Source organism: Gopherus flavomarginatus, chromosome 4, assembly GCF_025201925.1.
Source record: "Gopherus flavomarginatus isolate rGopFla2 chromosome 4, rGopFla2.mat.asm, whole genome shotgun sequence".
Classification (NCBI taxonomy): Eukaryota; Metazoa; Chordata; order Testudines; family Testudinidae; genus Gopherus; species Gopherus flavomarginatus.
In genome coordinates, this window is record NC_066620.1 from 3,498,364 (window position 1) to 3,514,194 (window position 15,831).

A 15,831-nucleotide genomic window follows, 5' to 3' on the forward strand; every position below is an offset into this window, starting at 1 on the left:
TGCGAATAGGACTGGCGAGGAGCCCACAGGCTGGGAGCGGGGGAAGGAGGGCTATCCGCCAGGGGCAGCAGGGGTGGGGTTCTTCTTCCAGAGGATGGCCATGGTCTCCTCTGCGGTGCAGCTCCCTCTCCCAGGGAATGCAGGTAGCCTGCTGCTCTATGGATGGAGGCGGCCAGGACAGTGGAGGGCCTGGAGGACTGCCCCACCTGGATGGGTCTCTGAAGGGGCCTGTCATCCCCCAGAGAGGGTGGATTGGGGGCTGCCCGGCACTGGGTCCAGAACATCCCTACCACTGATCTCCTGGCTTGCCTTTCCCTGCGTAGTTCTTCCCATGCTGTGTCTTCATTGTGGTGCCCTTTGATTTACTTCGTTCTGGTGGTGGGCTGGGAGCTCTTTCCCTGAGGGGCTGCCCTGGATCACACCCTTCCTAGGGGGCCAGGCTGTGCCACATCCCAGCCCACGCTGGGAGAAGGCAGTGCCTGCTGTCGTGTCCTGAGCTGGGGAGGCCTAGCAGGATTTCCCTTGCCTGGCTTGGCAAGCTATGGAATGAGGCCCAGTGTAGCTCCAGGAGGGCCTGCAGCTCACAGCTGCCCCAGTTGAGGCTGAGCCCTGAGGGAGGTGGGAGTCCCAGCCTGGTGGCTCAGTGCATTTCCCATTCCCCGCAGCTCTGCTGCCCACGGGCCTACCCGCCTGGCTGGCTCCCCCACGGCTCTGCTGCCCGCCTAGCTGGCTCCCCCGCGGCTCTGCTGGGCAGTAACTCTGCCCCCTGGCTACATGCCCTTCCCAGGGGTAGATGGATTCAGTTAACTTAGGATCTTGTCCCTCATGGGCAGTTGCTTCCTGCTCTGATCTGGAGGGATCCTAGCCACCCATCCCCTAGTGCCAACCCCCAGTCCTGCCTGTCCTGCCCTGGGCCAAAGGTTGTGTAACTTCCAATGGTCAAGTCGGTGGACAAGGCCCTCAAGTACCAGAGATCTCTGTCCATGAACTGCTGTCCTGCTCTCCCCAGAGCAACTCCCCCTGGCAGCAGGTTTGGCCTGCAGTGGTCTGGGCAGGAAGGTAGCACCTTCCCCTCCCCTGGAGCACTGAGATCTCCCAAGGGACATGTTGCACATGGTCCCTTTCTAACCAGCACTAGACCTGCAGGAGACGGGGGCAGGGGACTCTGCTGGTATTTTCATTAGCAACCCCAGCCCTGCTGGCTACAGAGCCAGTGAAACTGTGGCCGCATCCCAGCAAGCCAGACAGGCAGGGAGAGGAGGAGGATGTGTAGTCATTGCTTGTTGGCATCCATTCACTCCAGTGACGAAACACCTCACCTGAGAGAAAAGGTGTCTGCGCCCTCCCTCTATGTAGGGCATGAGAGCTGACTGGGCCTGGTCTGGAGCTGGCCTTCAGGGCCTCCCAAACCTTCCCAGACCTTCATGTCTGCACACAGGGTGCCTCTGTCCGGCCTGGCCCAGCCCTCCCCGCTGGCCTCCTTTAACTCCACGTATTTCAGGCCCCTGGTTGAGTCTTCCTGCTCCCCTAGGAATGGCTGGTGCCCAGTTGCAGGGCAGCTGTGTGTTCTGTCTCTGCCTGGGCTGGGGCACGGCCTATGCCTATCGCCCAGGATTACCTCCATCCTCACTATGGCCTTGTCAATGATGTCTTTCTCCTCTCTGTGCACTAGGCTTAAATGCCTCCTGAGACTCCCTCTTTCCCTTCCACTACAATCACCTGGATGTATGTGTTGTACCTTCCGACTTTTCCTCCGCACCATCCCTCCTTCCACCACTCCTGCTTTCCTCGGCAAGGACTCCACGCCAGTCCCCAGCCTACCTTCCCAGCACGCGAGGGGCGCCACGGCACCTGCAGAGGAGCGCCTGGCTGCAGGGGCTCAGCCGCTGTACTCTGTCAGCCAGCAAGAGAGCAGGAAGAATCTGCGTGGAGCTGCCTGCTCCCCCTGGCCAGGGCAGGGCCGCTGCAGGGATCCCTCTGGCCCCCGACCTCTGCTTCTGTCCTTGTGTCACTGGGGCCTGGCCTGCTGGTGGAAAGTGTCCTCGCTTCCTGGGTGTGCACCACACACCCAAAGGAGCTCACACTCCCGCATCATCCCACAGCCTGCTCTGCAACACGCACCCCCCGTCCGCCCTGAGCCTGCCAGCCTGCTCCCGGCTCTTCCCCTAGCTGCCAGGGCACAGGGAGGCTATGGGGGGTACTGTTTGGGGTGTGCAGGCCTGGGCCGCATGGGGATGTCTGCTGGGCTGTGTGTGGGCACTTGGTTCCCTGCAGCCTTGTATCCCATTAGAATGGGCCTGTGTCTGGCACCACAGAGGCCTGGGCGAGCAAGGGTGGCTCTGGTCTGTGGGCGCTGAGGCCCTGCTCTGACTCGCAGGATGGTAGCGCTGGGCTCTGAGGACTGAAACAGGTGCCAAGGCCGAGGGGAGAGGGGGCTGCCTAAAGCAAGAGGTCCCACCCTGCAAGCAGGGGCTGTTGATCCAGACTCCCAGTCAGGGTTGGGGGCAGCAGCTGAAGGGGCTGGGGGAGGCAGGGGCTGCGGGATGCAGACATGGGACAAGCACTGCTATGTGTGGCTTGTTGAGTCCTGGCCTCTCTGCTGAGACCGGAGGGCGGGGTATCCACCTGGGCTCCCTTATGGCCCTGGGGTGACTGTGCTGAGAAAACGGTTCCAACCCAGCCTGCGTTTCCTCAGTAGCCCCATTTGGGAGGGGACGGGTCTGGGGAGTGAGGGGTGAAGCAGCATGTGCAGTGCTGCTCCTTTAAGAGGAAGAGAGCAGGGAATGAAGGAGCAGAGGCTGGAGCCATGTGTAGCCACAGTGGCAAGGGAAGGGAGCAGGCAGGCCCCAGCTGGAGCTGCCAGCAGGAGGCCCACATGGGATGGGGCTGCTCACCTGCAGCAGGGTGAATTGCTTTTGGGAGGAGCAGTCGGGAGGGCTGAGGGAGGCGGGGGCATTCCAGAGGAGGTGGGGGGTGGAGGGAGAGATGGGATGAGTTCGGGGTTGGCTGTAGGGAGGTAAGGGAGTGGTGGGGGAGGAGGCAGAGCAGGGCATGTTTCTGAGGTACAAGGGGGGACTTGGACTGGGGAGTCCCCACTTCCTTCTCCCAGACCAGCTGATGCCCAGACAGCAGTGGAGCAGCCTCGACCTAGGCCTTAGGGACTTGGGCTGGGAGCTGCACTCAGACTCCAGGGTCACTGCCTTGCACTTAGGAAGAGGCTACAGGGGTGGTGGGAGAAAGGTCGGTTACCCCCCTGCTGCAGACATAGGGGCTGATGCTGAGACCACAGCTCCCTTCAGACAGGGCTCCCGGCAGCAGGACTGGCTCCCAGCCCATTGGCGGGGCATAGAGAAGAGAGCTAGGAAGGACCGCCCAGAGGATTCAAGGGGCCTGGGGTCTTCAGTGGTGGGGGCATAGAGAAGAGAGCTAGGTGCTGCCTGTCACTGTCGCAGGGGCTATGGGAGCTGGCAGGGCTGCAGCAGCCTAGAAGGGGTCTCCTAGGACCCTCTGCACAAGGGGATGCAGTGTGGGGGGCTGTATTGGAAGGGGGGCATTTGCCTGGGGCTCTATGCCACGGGGGGTCGCCTGCCCTAGGGCTCGGTGGCCCAGGATGGGTTGCCTTGCAAGGGGGGACGTTAGCCCTGGAGGTCTGTGCCCTAGTAGGGGTTGTGGGGCAGGGCTCTGTGTGGCCTGTGGGAAAGCCAACCCTTGCTGCTGGCAGCCCCTCTAGGCCTGGGATCCAGTGGAGAGGGGGAGGGGAGTCTCTACTTCAGGGAACCAGAGCCCTGTTAATGCCAGATGCACAGCAGCTGCTGCCTTCCTGTCCTGAGTGCAGAGGAGACCCTGCTGAGGGGTGCTGGGCTCCCAGCTTGCTCCCTGGTAGCCTACAGCCCAGTGCCCATGCAACCATGCTCCAGCCCCAAGCAAGCCCGGGGCCAGGACACTGTGAGGAAGTCTCTCCTTGGTGGCTGCTCCCAGTGCCCCCCCAGAGAGCCGTAAACCAGCCCCTGCTTCTGCATCTCCTCCCGCCGTGCCTTGGGCCCCTGCATGGCTGTGCACTCCACCTGCCACCGGGTTAGTCGGTGGTCTGCTTCTGGCACTGGGCGTGGGGAGCGCCTCTACGGCGGCGCGTCTCTCTGACGTGAACTGGGGCTCCCCATCGATGCTGTGAACAAACTTACCTCCAATTAAAGGCAGCCAGACCTGAACTGCTGCCCTGTGCTTCTTTCCATGCGACACACGCCAGGCCCCCTGGCTCTGCCGGTACTTGGACCGACGCTGGGTGAAGCAAGCCCCCTCCTTTCTTGGGCCTGGGTGTGCTGCAGCTGCCCAGCCCTGGCCCACCCTGGCTTTCCCAGCACATTTCCAGGAGTAGGCGTGTGTGTGGGGACTGTGTGCTGTGTGGGGGAGGTGTCACGGCGTGGACTGGGAGACGCACCTGAGCATGGCAATACTTAGACGCAAAGAGGAGTGAGTGAGCCCCTTGAACAGATGGGGAGCTGGAGGCTCAGACACCTCATGGTCACGTTTCCCAAAGTGAGGCCCCCCCAGTAGGTGGCTCAGGGCAGGCTCAGGTTTCCAGGGGTGCTGAGCACTCCCATCAGTGGGAGCCCCCCTGGGCAAACCTTTGGCTAGGCACCCCGAGCGAGGGGCTGCTCTGGAAAGTTGCTCTAAAGGAGTTGTCCATGATCACACCAGGGAACAAACCCAAGCTCTCCTGACTCCCGGGCCTGGGGCCTAGCCGTGGCACTCGGCTGCCTCCCTCTGCCTGTGTCTGCAGTCACTGAGGTTCAGAGTCCATAGGAGTCACAGTCTGCAGGCCACGTCCCAACTGGCCATAGGAGACCAGGCAGCAGGGCTGGGAGTGAGCTCCCCCAACAGATACACAACCAGAGGCAGCTCCCAGAGGCTGGAGGGGCTGAGCTCAGGCTTGGCCAAGCAGTGATGCAGGGCTGATCAAAGCTACAAGCAGGAATGTTGTAGTGAGTGGGGGGAGCTGGCATGAGGACACCTCAGTACTGACAGTGTGGGACCAGTGCCATTCACTTGGCAATTGCCAGCTCAGGGTGAAACCAGGGCCCACCTCCAATGAGAACTAGTGTCGGCTGTCCTACAGCAGGCTGGAAGAAACCCTACAGGAGTAGCAGTGGCTAACCAAAGGCAGTTTCCTCCTGACCCTATTAGCTGGAGGCTGGCTTGTGCCCTGGTGTATCCCTGCCCAGTCCTTTAACTCCACACTGCCGTATCTCTGAATAGCTCACGTGCCAGATAAATATCCAGTCCTTCAGTCAATACTGCTAAGCATTTGGCCTCAACTGAAAAATTGGAGAAGGGGCAGAGAAGAGCCATAAATCGGATTTGAGGGCTGGTCTGCTGGCAAAAATGCCTCCCAGTGAGAGACTAACAGCTCAGGCTGTGCAATTACTCATGAAAGAGATTGAGAGGGGACTCAAAACTGTCCCCTTGTTGTGTTACAGGAGTGGATGAATAACCATGCCCGCCCTGCCCTTCTGCACGTTGTGTCCCTTTGGTGTGTCCCTCTGATCCATCTCCTCTCTGGAGTAAATATTATTTGTGTTACTGTAGGAACTCGTGGCCCTAGCAGCTTGGCCCCATTGTGCTGTGGGCTGTGCAGACATATAGGAAGAGCGTCCCTGTCCCAGAGCACTTACAGTCTACACAGGCCCAGGCTTTCCAGCCTCTCTCCATAGGAGTTTTCCAGGCCCTGGACCAGTCTTACTGCATGTCATTAATACTCTCTCCTGTCTCAGGAAGGGGAGCAGCGCCGTGCACTGTATCCAGCTGAGGCTGAAGAAGAGATTTAACTGTCATTCTCAGCATTATTCTCCATCCCATTCCTTGGAAGCCCTAATATATGTTTTCTTGTTTGACCTTTGACAGAGGTTTTCATTGAGCTTCCCACAGAGACACACAGTCCTGTTCCCTGAGAGGCTACAGTGACGTTAGAACTCTTTGAGGTATAGGAGTAGCTCCAATTATTCCTTCTAATAAGCAGAGAGTCCTGCCTCCCCGATAACTGCATCGCCACCTGACCACCTGTCCCCTGTAGCACCAGGAGGAGGGCTGGCTGTTGCTCTGTGATGGTAGAAAGGATTTAACAAGAGGTTTGACCTGTGCTAGAACGTCAAGGTAGACACTGGGCACAGTCAATGGTGCGGTACAGAGCATTGGCTAAGACCAGGGCTTTCCTGTTGTCGGTTCCCTATGACGGTTTAGAACTGAGTACAGTGAGCGAGGAGCTCCCCTCCCAATGTGCATTACCTTGTGTTTGTCAGCAGCACTGGCATCAGCCGTTCTGTCCATTCCTGGAGCCAGGTCGGAGCCTGTCTGATCCGAGTGCTCCTCCAGCTCCTAGTTCAAATTATCCCCCCCCCACCCGCATTCTGGTTAGTTTTCTGTGCCGGCAGCACTTGGGCTGGGGGGAGCCCCCCTCAGCCCTGCTGGAGGGGCTGTCCCAGCCACACACAAAAATAAACCCCCTCTTCATACCATCATCTCTTCAGTGCACTGAGACACTGAAGCTCCCTCAGTGCATAGACCTGAAAGTTTTATCCCTAGCAATCTAAGTGTCCCTTCACTTCCTGCTGTCACTGTACCACTATGTGCCAAGACCGGACTCCTCCCCAGCACTAGCTGCACATCTGTCTAATGCCTTACAACATCCTCTGCCCAGTAGGCAAGTCCCAGTCCTCAGATACTCTGCCCTCTGCATTGCTAATGACTGAATCCCTCATGGGAACAGCAGATGAGTCAGTTTGGAAAGCAAAGACAAAGGCAGAACAAGATCCAGTGGCTGGAAACTGAGGTAAATTCCGAGTGGAAGTAAGATGGACATTTTCAACGTTGTTGCATCTGACGAAGTGGGTATTCACCCACGAAAGCTCATGCTCCAAAACAACTGTTAGTCTATAAGGTGCCACAGGACTCTTTGCTGCTTTTATGGATCCAGACTAACACAGCTACCCCTTTGATACTTGATTTTCAACAGTGAGGGTAATTAACCACTGGACCAGTTCACTATGGCAGGCAGTGGTTCCTTCACCACTGGGAGTCTTTCAGTTGAGACTGGATGTCTTTCTAAACACTCCCCTCTAGCCCAGCCAGAAGGCCGGGCTGGGTTCAGGTGACACTGGGTGAGGTGCTGGGACCTGCATTCTACTGGAGGTCAGGCGAGATGATCACAGCACTCCCTGCTGGCTGTGTGTGGTGTGGAGCGACCCCCTTGGCACTTGAGGAACGTCATCTGTTTCTGTCTCTGTTACAGCAGGGGCCCCAGCAAAGACTTTGTCTCTCCAGCTCACCCGTGTCCGCTCCCCTCCCACCACTGGCTTCCCCAGTGGAATATCAGAGCAGCCACTCTGAGGTGGGCTTGCTTCACCCTCTTTCTAGTCGGCATCTCCTTAGCTCCGGCAGCCCAGCCTCCCTCGCTGCAGGACGCTGCATAACATCTTGCAAAGGGGCTCGGCGAGGCTAGAGACAGGCTTTATTCTTTACAGCGAGGGCAGTGCAGGGTTCGTGAGCTCCCCACACTCAGCTGCCTCATGAGACTTTCTGACGAGGGAGACCCCTGTATACAGCAGCCTCCATTTTACAAACCCTGACACTTTACTCCAAGGGTTTATCTGCTTCCTCCCCGATATTGTCAAGGGTCTTTGGGGGTCAGAGAACACTGGTCCTGCTCCCTGCCCTCTCTCTGGGCACCAGCCTGACTGAGCTCTGCTGCTATGCCACAACGCTCTCCTGTGCAGCGTCGGCAGGGGTCTGCCCCAGCATGCAGAGCTGGCAAATGCACTAGCGGCCGCTTCTCTCAGCTCCAGCCAGAGGGGCTGCCTGGCACCACAGCAAGTAGGACATCGGTAGCCAACCGTGGTTTTCCCTGCCACTGCCCCTGTGTGAGGGCAGAGAGCCAACTGCTAGAGTGAGCACTGGGGGAGATGGTGCTGGGGGGCAGGCTGCTAGATTGGCTGTTAGTGAAGTGCTCAATTATCCTGTGGATGAGATAGACCACTGAAATCCTGGCCTTCCACTTAAAGAAAGATAACCTGGTCCCCCATCGGCTGCCACGACACCCACCCCAGGATGCCCGGGCTGTGGACATGTGGGGGTTCATTTGCATCCAATGCAAACAGCCCATGGACCTCAGAGCCCAGGTGCAGCATCTTGAGGCCAGAGCTGCTGAACTGAAGGAGCAGCAAGAGCTGAAACTATTCCAGAGGTGACAACAAGGGCTGTTGCAGAACGCGTCTGCCTTCCCTCATCCTCTCGGCACTGCAGTCAGTCCCGTGGCAGGAGGGGATGCAGGTGCGAGGCAGGGCATATCCTCTTAGATAGGACCCACCTTCCAGCAGAGACAGTGGAGGCTGATCAAACCTCATGGACCGAGATGGTCGCTCCAGGGACTGGGATGGGAGCTGGGAGCTTCCATAGGGGATTTTGATCACTGCAGATGGGGAGACTGGGAGAACTGTTGGGTGTCTTGCCTAGGTAGTATAGTGGGAGGGGCAGGGAGAGGTTCTGGAAGCTATACTTCACTCACTACGAAGAATGCCTGGACAAGGGCCTCTGACAGTTCCACACGCAGGGCTGGCTAAGCATCGGGGCAGGGCCGGGGTGAGGTCACGGAGGGAAATGGTGGTGTTATCAAACTGGCAGACCCAGGAGTTAAGAACAGGCGTACATTCAAAAGTAACCCCACCCCACCCCTACAGTGGGAAGCAAAGGACTAGGCTAGGGCAATTAGAATTCCTAGCCCAGAGGAAGTGGGTATTCACCCACGAAAGCTCATGCTCCAAAACGTCTGTTAGTCTATAAGGTGCCACAGGATTCTTTGCTGCTTTTACAGATCCAGACTAACACGGCTACCTCTCTGATACTAGCCCAGAGGGAGGAGCTTGATGATGGAATAGCTAACATCCATGGAGAAGCGTGAGCTGGGTAGGACCCACCTCTGCAGGGAGGTGGAGGAGTAGTGCCAGAACTGAAGGGTTCAGTGGAACCTAATGGGTGGCATTTCTGAGTGCCAGGGCCACACAGCACAGCTGGTGTACAGACATCCTCCACATCTGAAGAATGCAGATCTAACAGTAGATCAAAGAGGCAACTCAGTGTAATGCATCAATAATAATGGGAGATTTCCCGCATAGCGCCTGGTCAGATGGCACCACAAGACCTCTTTCAGAGACGCAGTTGCTTTCAGTGATTGCTTCTGGGGCAGTTAGCTCCAGAGCACCCAAGGGCTGAGTCCCGAGTAGCACACAGCAGTTGGCTCAAGAAGGGAGAGTAGGTGAGCTCTATCATAGCAACCAAAATGCCACCACGCAGGGAAGGACAGTCACCGAAACCTGGCACATTGAGACTACAAGTAAGATGGGCATTTAAAGAATGAAGAAGCTGCTCAAAGAGGCAATAGAATCAAAAATAAAGAAGCCAAGCCCCATAGATTTGGATTCTACTGAAGGAAGCAATGACAGAGTCTCGGGGGGCAGGTGTACCTCAGACCAACAAAGGGAGAGCAAGAAGTAAATCCATCTGGACAAATGGCTGATTTAGGAGGTCACTCAAGCCAAAGAGACCCTTCAGAAATGAGTGAAGTCGGTAGCAAGGAGCATGCACTACAGCAGACAAAACTTGAGGAACCCACCAGGCTAAGAACGAATCTGAAGAGCAAGTGCCCAAAAGTATTAAAAATAAACCAGGGGTATGTAAGCAGATCACAAGCAGGAACTGTGTGAGGGAAGTGGTGGGTCTACTGGACCACCTCGAGTCAGAGGGAGCAAATACAGAAGAGTGGGATGTTTCGGAGACGCAACAGGATTTCTTCACCCAAGTCTTCATGGCTGAGGATGTTGTGGAAATTCCCACCCTGGACCTGCTGTATCAGGGATTGAGGAGTCAGAAGGAAAGATGCTGGATCATACCAATATTAAAGAGCAATGAGCCTCTGGTACCAGGTGGTACTGCCAAAAGCTGTAACCCAGGGGCAGTCTCAACCAGTGGCCAAGAATGAACAACAGTTCAGAGGAGAGTCCGTGAAATCCCCTAAAGGACAATTAGTGGGTAACTTGTGCAGAGAAGTCTCCCTAAACCTAGGCCCTTAGTGGCTGGATTACCACCACCCATTGAAATTAGCTCTGCACTGGAGGGCTGGAAGATAATACATGTTCTATTTTCACAAAGGCTACAGGAATGATCCTGCCAATGACAGACCACGGCCCGCACTTCAGGCTCAGCTGACTAGGTTGAAATTATAATTAAAAGTAGAATGAGCTAATTTCTTGATAAATGTTAGCTATGTGGGACTAACCAGCATGGCTTCTGCACAGAACGTTCATAGATTCCAAGGCCAGAAAGGACGACTGTGATGATCTAGTCTGTCCTGGATCGCACAGGCCATAAGACTTCCCCAAAATAATTCCTAGAGCAGAGCTTTCAGAAAAACATTTGATCTTGATCTGAAAATTTCCAGTGATAGAGAATCCACCACGACCCTGGGCACGTTGTTCTAATGGTTAATTACTCTCCCTGTTAAAAATTTACATCTCACTTCTGGTCTGAATTGTCCAGCTTAAACTTCGAGCCATTGGATCATGTTTAGCTTTGTCAAGACCGGAGAGAGAACTATGAGGGACCTGAGAGGGACCCAGCCAAGCTAGGAGAATGGGCTACATAGTGGTAACAATAGTCAGTGCTGACAGATCCAAGGGGAGAATCATCTAACCAACTCCTCCACATGCCTGGGTTCTGAGTTAACTGGAACCACCTGGGAAAGAGACCAGGTCGGCATTGTCAGCAGCTTAGTGAAATGCTCTGAATTGCAGAATGGAATGGCAAGTCCTACTGCAAGCATTCTATTGGCAGTATATAAATCCACGGTGTGCTGTCACCTGTGGTGCTGTGTGCAGTGTGGGGCACCCTGTTGCGAAAACACTAGAGCAGAAATAGCAGAGATTTGGAGATGGGCATTAAAAGTTATTAGAGGCCTGGAAAAACTTGCGCAAGTGGAGACTGCAAAGTTTGACTGATTAGCAAGACACGGAATATGACAGATTCTAGATCAGTGAATGGCACAGGGACAATCTCGTGATACAGGGAGAAGTGAAAGTGGAAAGCAGCAATTGCCACCCTGATCAAAGGAAAAAGCTGGTCTGCAAAGGAGTAACCTCCCATTCCTAGGGATGAGGCCATTCGGGTATAGGAGACAGGCTCGGAGTGGGATAGAAACCATAGTGCTTCAGGAAATGACTCTGCCCCTGACTGCCCAGTCCTCTGCACAGGTTATCCCCCTATTGTCCTTTATGGGGTTTCATGGACTCACCTCTGAATTGGCTGCTCCTGGCTGGTGTGAGAGACGGGACCTGGGGCTGGCTAGCTGGGCCCAGGCGCTGATCCGGCCCGGTGCTTCCATTTTGAACAGCTCACTGTTCCCAAGCCTTAGCATAGGACAAATACATTATTATGACACCTGTCAAGCTCTTTGGAGCAGGGCTTACCAAATATTTCTTACCACATGTACAGCACCTAGCACAGTGGCAGCTGGGGCATCTAGGTGCTGCCTTATACACATATTGTTTGCTCTAGAGAGGAGATGGATTAGAGGGGATGCGGCAAAGGGACAAAAAGTACTGAAAGGCAAAGAGAATGGTGTGGCTGTTCACCAGCTCCTGTAGCACAAGAACAAGGGGATAGTCATTAAAACTGACAGGTGGCAAATGCACAGCTGCGCAAAGGCAAGACTCACACAAAACACAGTTGATATGCGGAACTCACTGCCACAAGACAGTGGTGCCGCTCGGAGCTTAGCAGGATTTGAAAAAGGATTGGACACTCAGCTGGCGTAGGATAACTAAGCTGGAGTCACACTCATAAGGATCTTTACAATCCAAAAGCTTTGGAAGGGATCTAGCCCCTGTTTAAGGCGGTCGGGTGGTCACACCGGCCTGTTCTGCCCCACAGTGTTGTCCCATGTCTGAGCAGACCTGAGCAGAGGTGCTGTCTGCCATGACGCTGAACTCGGTTTGTGCTGCTCTCCTTTGGTCTCTGCACTGTGGTTAGCATGGGGACAACTCTCCTGCCTGTTCACAGCAGGGCGCAGACATGGTACTGCTGTGTAGTGCAGGCCAAACTTAGCCGATGTGCCCTCTGCGCAGCTTATCCTGTCACTGCCACTGCGGGCTTCTTGCCTCTCCCTCGGGAGCAGCTGATTCTGGCCAGTGTCAGCGATGGGATCCTGCTCTGATCGGGCCTGACAATTGCCATGTTGTGTTCCGAGCTCTGGAGCTGACTTGCTGGGTGACCTGGGGCAATACTTCTCTGTGGACCTCAGTGCCAGCCTTGCCCTCTGCCAAGGGACAGCAGGGCCCCTCCAGCACCGCCCCAGATTCTGTCAGTGCTGCCGGGGGGTTGTGTGCCCTCCACCAGGCCACGCACCTGAGAAATGCTCTTGGCAGAGCACAGCCAGGGCACACAACAGCCCCCGGATGAGCCCTGGCAAGGGACATGGTGGTGTCGCGTCCAGGAGGGTGTGGGGAGGAGATAGAGCCGGGAGGTTAGGATGGGGGTGAAAACGGGACCAAAGGGTGCAACACTGGGCCCTTCACCCCAGCTCGTGGAGTACAGAGCGACGACACAGGGCAGCCCTGCTCAGTGGCCAAGAGCACTGGGCTCACTGGTCCTTCTGAGACATGTCCTGGTCAGCTCCTGCAAGGGGATGAGGGAAGCCAGCCTGCCCTATGGGTGAAATACAAAAAAAATGGCATAATCGCCCCCCCACTACCACCACACGGCAAGCCTGCTGCAACCCCAACCCCCAGCCACAAGGCAACTCCGCAACCCTCCACTTCAACAGCCGCCTATAGTATCTAGAGGATAACACAGATAGATAAAATTGAGAACATCATTGTCTTACCTTGGTCGTGTTTCTCCAAGGTGCTTTGTTTGTGTCCGTCTTCACTGAGATGATTTTTTCCCAGACTGCAGTGATTCTATATTTTAACTAGAGACTTGAACGTGAACGTTTGGGACTTTATACATAAAGAAAATCCATTTAATGTATTTCTTGAATTTGTATTTGCCATTTCATTTTGCCATTTCCAGCAATTTCTTATTATTAACAGCAACGTCGTAGCATCTTTAGCTGGACACAGACACTTTTAATATTAGATATCCCTGTGTATGGTGATAATAATGCAAAACTTTAGACCCATGTAAAAAAAACCCAAAAGATTAATTTATTTTTCTGGCAACTGGCAAATCCATAAAAAAGCCGTCCAGGCTGGTCAAATACCAGCCAGGTGATAACCTTACTAGCAGGCCTCCCGGGGCAACTCTGCTGGGACCCACAACTCCCTGTAGCCCCAGGCACCCATACTGGGCCTGTGGCCCCCCTATAGCCCCAGGGTAGCTGAGCTGGGCCCCATGGTGGGTCCCACACCCATGCTGGGCCTGTGGCCCCCTATGGCCCCAGGGTAGCCGAGCTGGGCCCCATGGTGGGTCCACACCCATGTTAAGCCTGTGGCCCCCTATGGCCCCACGGTAGCTGAGCTGGGCCCCATGGCGGGTCCCACACCCATGCTGGGCCTGTGGCCTCTTCTCTGTTCTGCCCTATCTCAGTCCATCACATCCGTGGATGAGAGTTTTACAAACAGCCAAGGGCAGCTAGAGCCACAGGTCAGCAGGCTCCAAGAGGAGAAGCCAGGGCCAGGCTGCAGAGCAGAGTGAAGAAACACGCCTTGAAGCGGAGATGCCAGCGGGAGTGATCTGTAGCAGGGCAAAGCTGGAGCCAAGCACACCCATTACTCGGAGAGGGAAAGTCCTCCTCAGGGCAGGCACTCCACACTCCTCCCCTGAGCACTTTGGGTCCCTCAGACCCAGCATCGCTGGCACCAGGCCCCGCGTCTGAGGAGCTGTCCTTCAGCGAGCCCAGCCAGAGCCAGGGGCTTTCAGTACAGCAATCTCCTGCCCGTCCTGGGACAGGGGGAAATGCCAGGGGAGGAGTCAGCCCAGGAGCAGGCGTGCTCCAAGGCAAGAAGAGGGGGGGAAGGAGGGAGAGGAGCAGGCACCCCAGCCCTCCTACGATGAACTGCAAAACTCCCTTCAGCAAACACCAACCCCAGGCCCAGGCACGGCTCCTGCCAGTGTGCTCGTCAGGGAGCAGCAGCCCGACCGGCCTGTGCCGGCACGAGGAGCTCCCTGGGGTCCCCGCTGCGGCCCAGAGGAGGAAGCTGGTCAGTCCCAGAGTCCCCCTCTGGGGAAGTCTATGGACTCTGCCTCCCCCTGCATTTGATCCGCAAGGGGGTTCAGTCTCCACAGATGGGGGTCCTCGTGCGGGGTGCTTGCTCCATACCATGTGGAGCAGTCAGGGCGGGGCTCCCCCTGCTAACTCCCCCCGGCCGGTCACTTGGAATTCCAAGGGCAGGGGGTCTCCGTGGGCATGTGAGCGTGGCAGTAACGCCACCAGCAAGCCACTCAGGAGGGGCCCTACCGCCAACGGCCGGTTAGAGGGGCACCAGGGTGAGTTGGCGATTGGTCTATCATGTTGATTTCCCTGGTTGGCTTCAGTGCCCGTCTTCTCTGAGGCTTTCCCTGCTCAGTACTGGCCGTGGTTGGCTCTGAGGGTGGCGTTTGGGGGGTGCCGATTCCGAGAGGCTCAGATCTGTTTGTACTGCGATTTGCCGTCTGTTTAGAGCTTAGTGAGCCTGAGGTATTTGCACTGGGGTCCTGCTGCAGCCTTCCCTTGGCATGGGGTGCAGTCCCTGCGCTCCTCAGCCATCTCACTGCCCCCGCTGCTTGTCTCTCTCTCTGCAGGATGGCAGTGGTGGCCTCCAACGCAGCAGCTCCCTGGTGAAGCTTCGGGACGTGCTCAGGAGGAGCAGTGAAATGCTCGTCAAGAAGCTGCAGGGGAACATCCCCCTGGAGCCCAGGGACACAAAGTACGTGTCTCCCAAGGGGCCTGCGTGCTCTCGCACCCATCGCTGCCTCTCAGGCCAGCTGGAAACGCGGTCTGCATATGCCAGGGGCTGCCTTTTCCTGAGGCTTTGCCTCTTTGGCACAGGGTCCCTGCACAGAGGGGTTTCTGCAGAGCCCTCTGGCCTGGGGCCCTGGTGGCGCTGCCTTGCAGGGCTGGCAGCAGCAGCATGGAGGCTGAGCCCGAGAAAACAGGGGAAGCAAGAGGCTCTCTCATCCTGTCCATTTGCGGAGATGGGGACCCATGAAGCTCTAGGAGGGGCTGCAGGGATGGGCCTGGAGATGGGGCTGGGGCTCTGTGGCCCCAGGGGAGGCAGGGTCTGCCAAGGAAGTAGTGAATGTCCAAGCTCCTTTCCTCCTGTCCCTGTGCTGTCCGGCGGAGATGCAGGGGGTTGCCAGGCCAAGGGGTGGGAGGCTGCACCCCATGGGCAGGGGCAGGGGCTGGGGCTGAGCTCGAGAAATCACCCTTTTCCTCTTTCTTTTTGTAGCATGAAACGAGCAGCATCATTAAATTACCTGAATACATCCAGTGACGATTCCTTCCAGGTGAGAGCTCGGCAGCAAGCAGTGCCTACTGCCCCCCAGCTCAGAGCCCACGGGGCAGGGGTTATGCAGCGATGCACACGGGCCAGTTAGGGCTGCAAAGCCGCCTTTCTGAAATGAACTCCTACCTGGGCAGGATGAGGTGGGAACCCAACAGCTATCAGCTGTGCCGCATCAGGGGCAAAGGCAAGACAAGGAGTAAGGTGCTAATAAACCAGCACTGGGAGCACCAGGGCAGCTTGGCCCCACAAACTGAGCAGGGCTGGGGCAGCAGGGGGTACAGGTTGGGGGGAGGCGGGGCTGGGG

At 56.5% G+C, this 15,831-nt stretch overlaps 1 protein-coding gene across 7 annotated transcripts in view; it reads left to right on the forward strand.

Moving 5' to 3' along the window:
• The window catches only part of KLC4 (kinesin light chain 4), a 54,862-nt gene that overhangs the window by 36,472 nt on the left and 2,559 nt on the right, over positions 1-15,831 (forward strand). For 5 of the 7 annotated variants that reach the window (XM_050951201.1, XM_050951206.1, XM_050951202.1 and 2 more), the window contains 2 exons: positions 14,824-14,948; positions 15,471-15,528. In XM_050951201.1, the coding sequence (XP_050807158.1) occupies positions 14,824-14,948; positions 15,471-15,528 (183 nt within the window). Of the gene's footprint in view, positions 1-1,672; positions 4,209-14,823; positions 14,949-15,470; positions 15,529-15,831 lie in introns of those variants that run through there. The other 2 variants (XM_050951207.1, XM_050951208.1) reach the window with 1 other exon arrangement.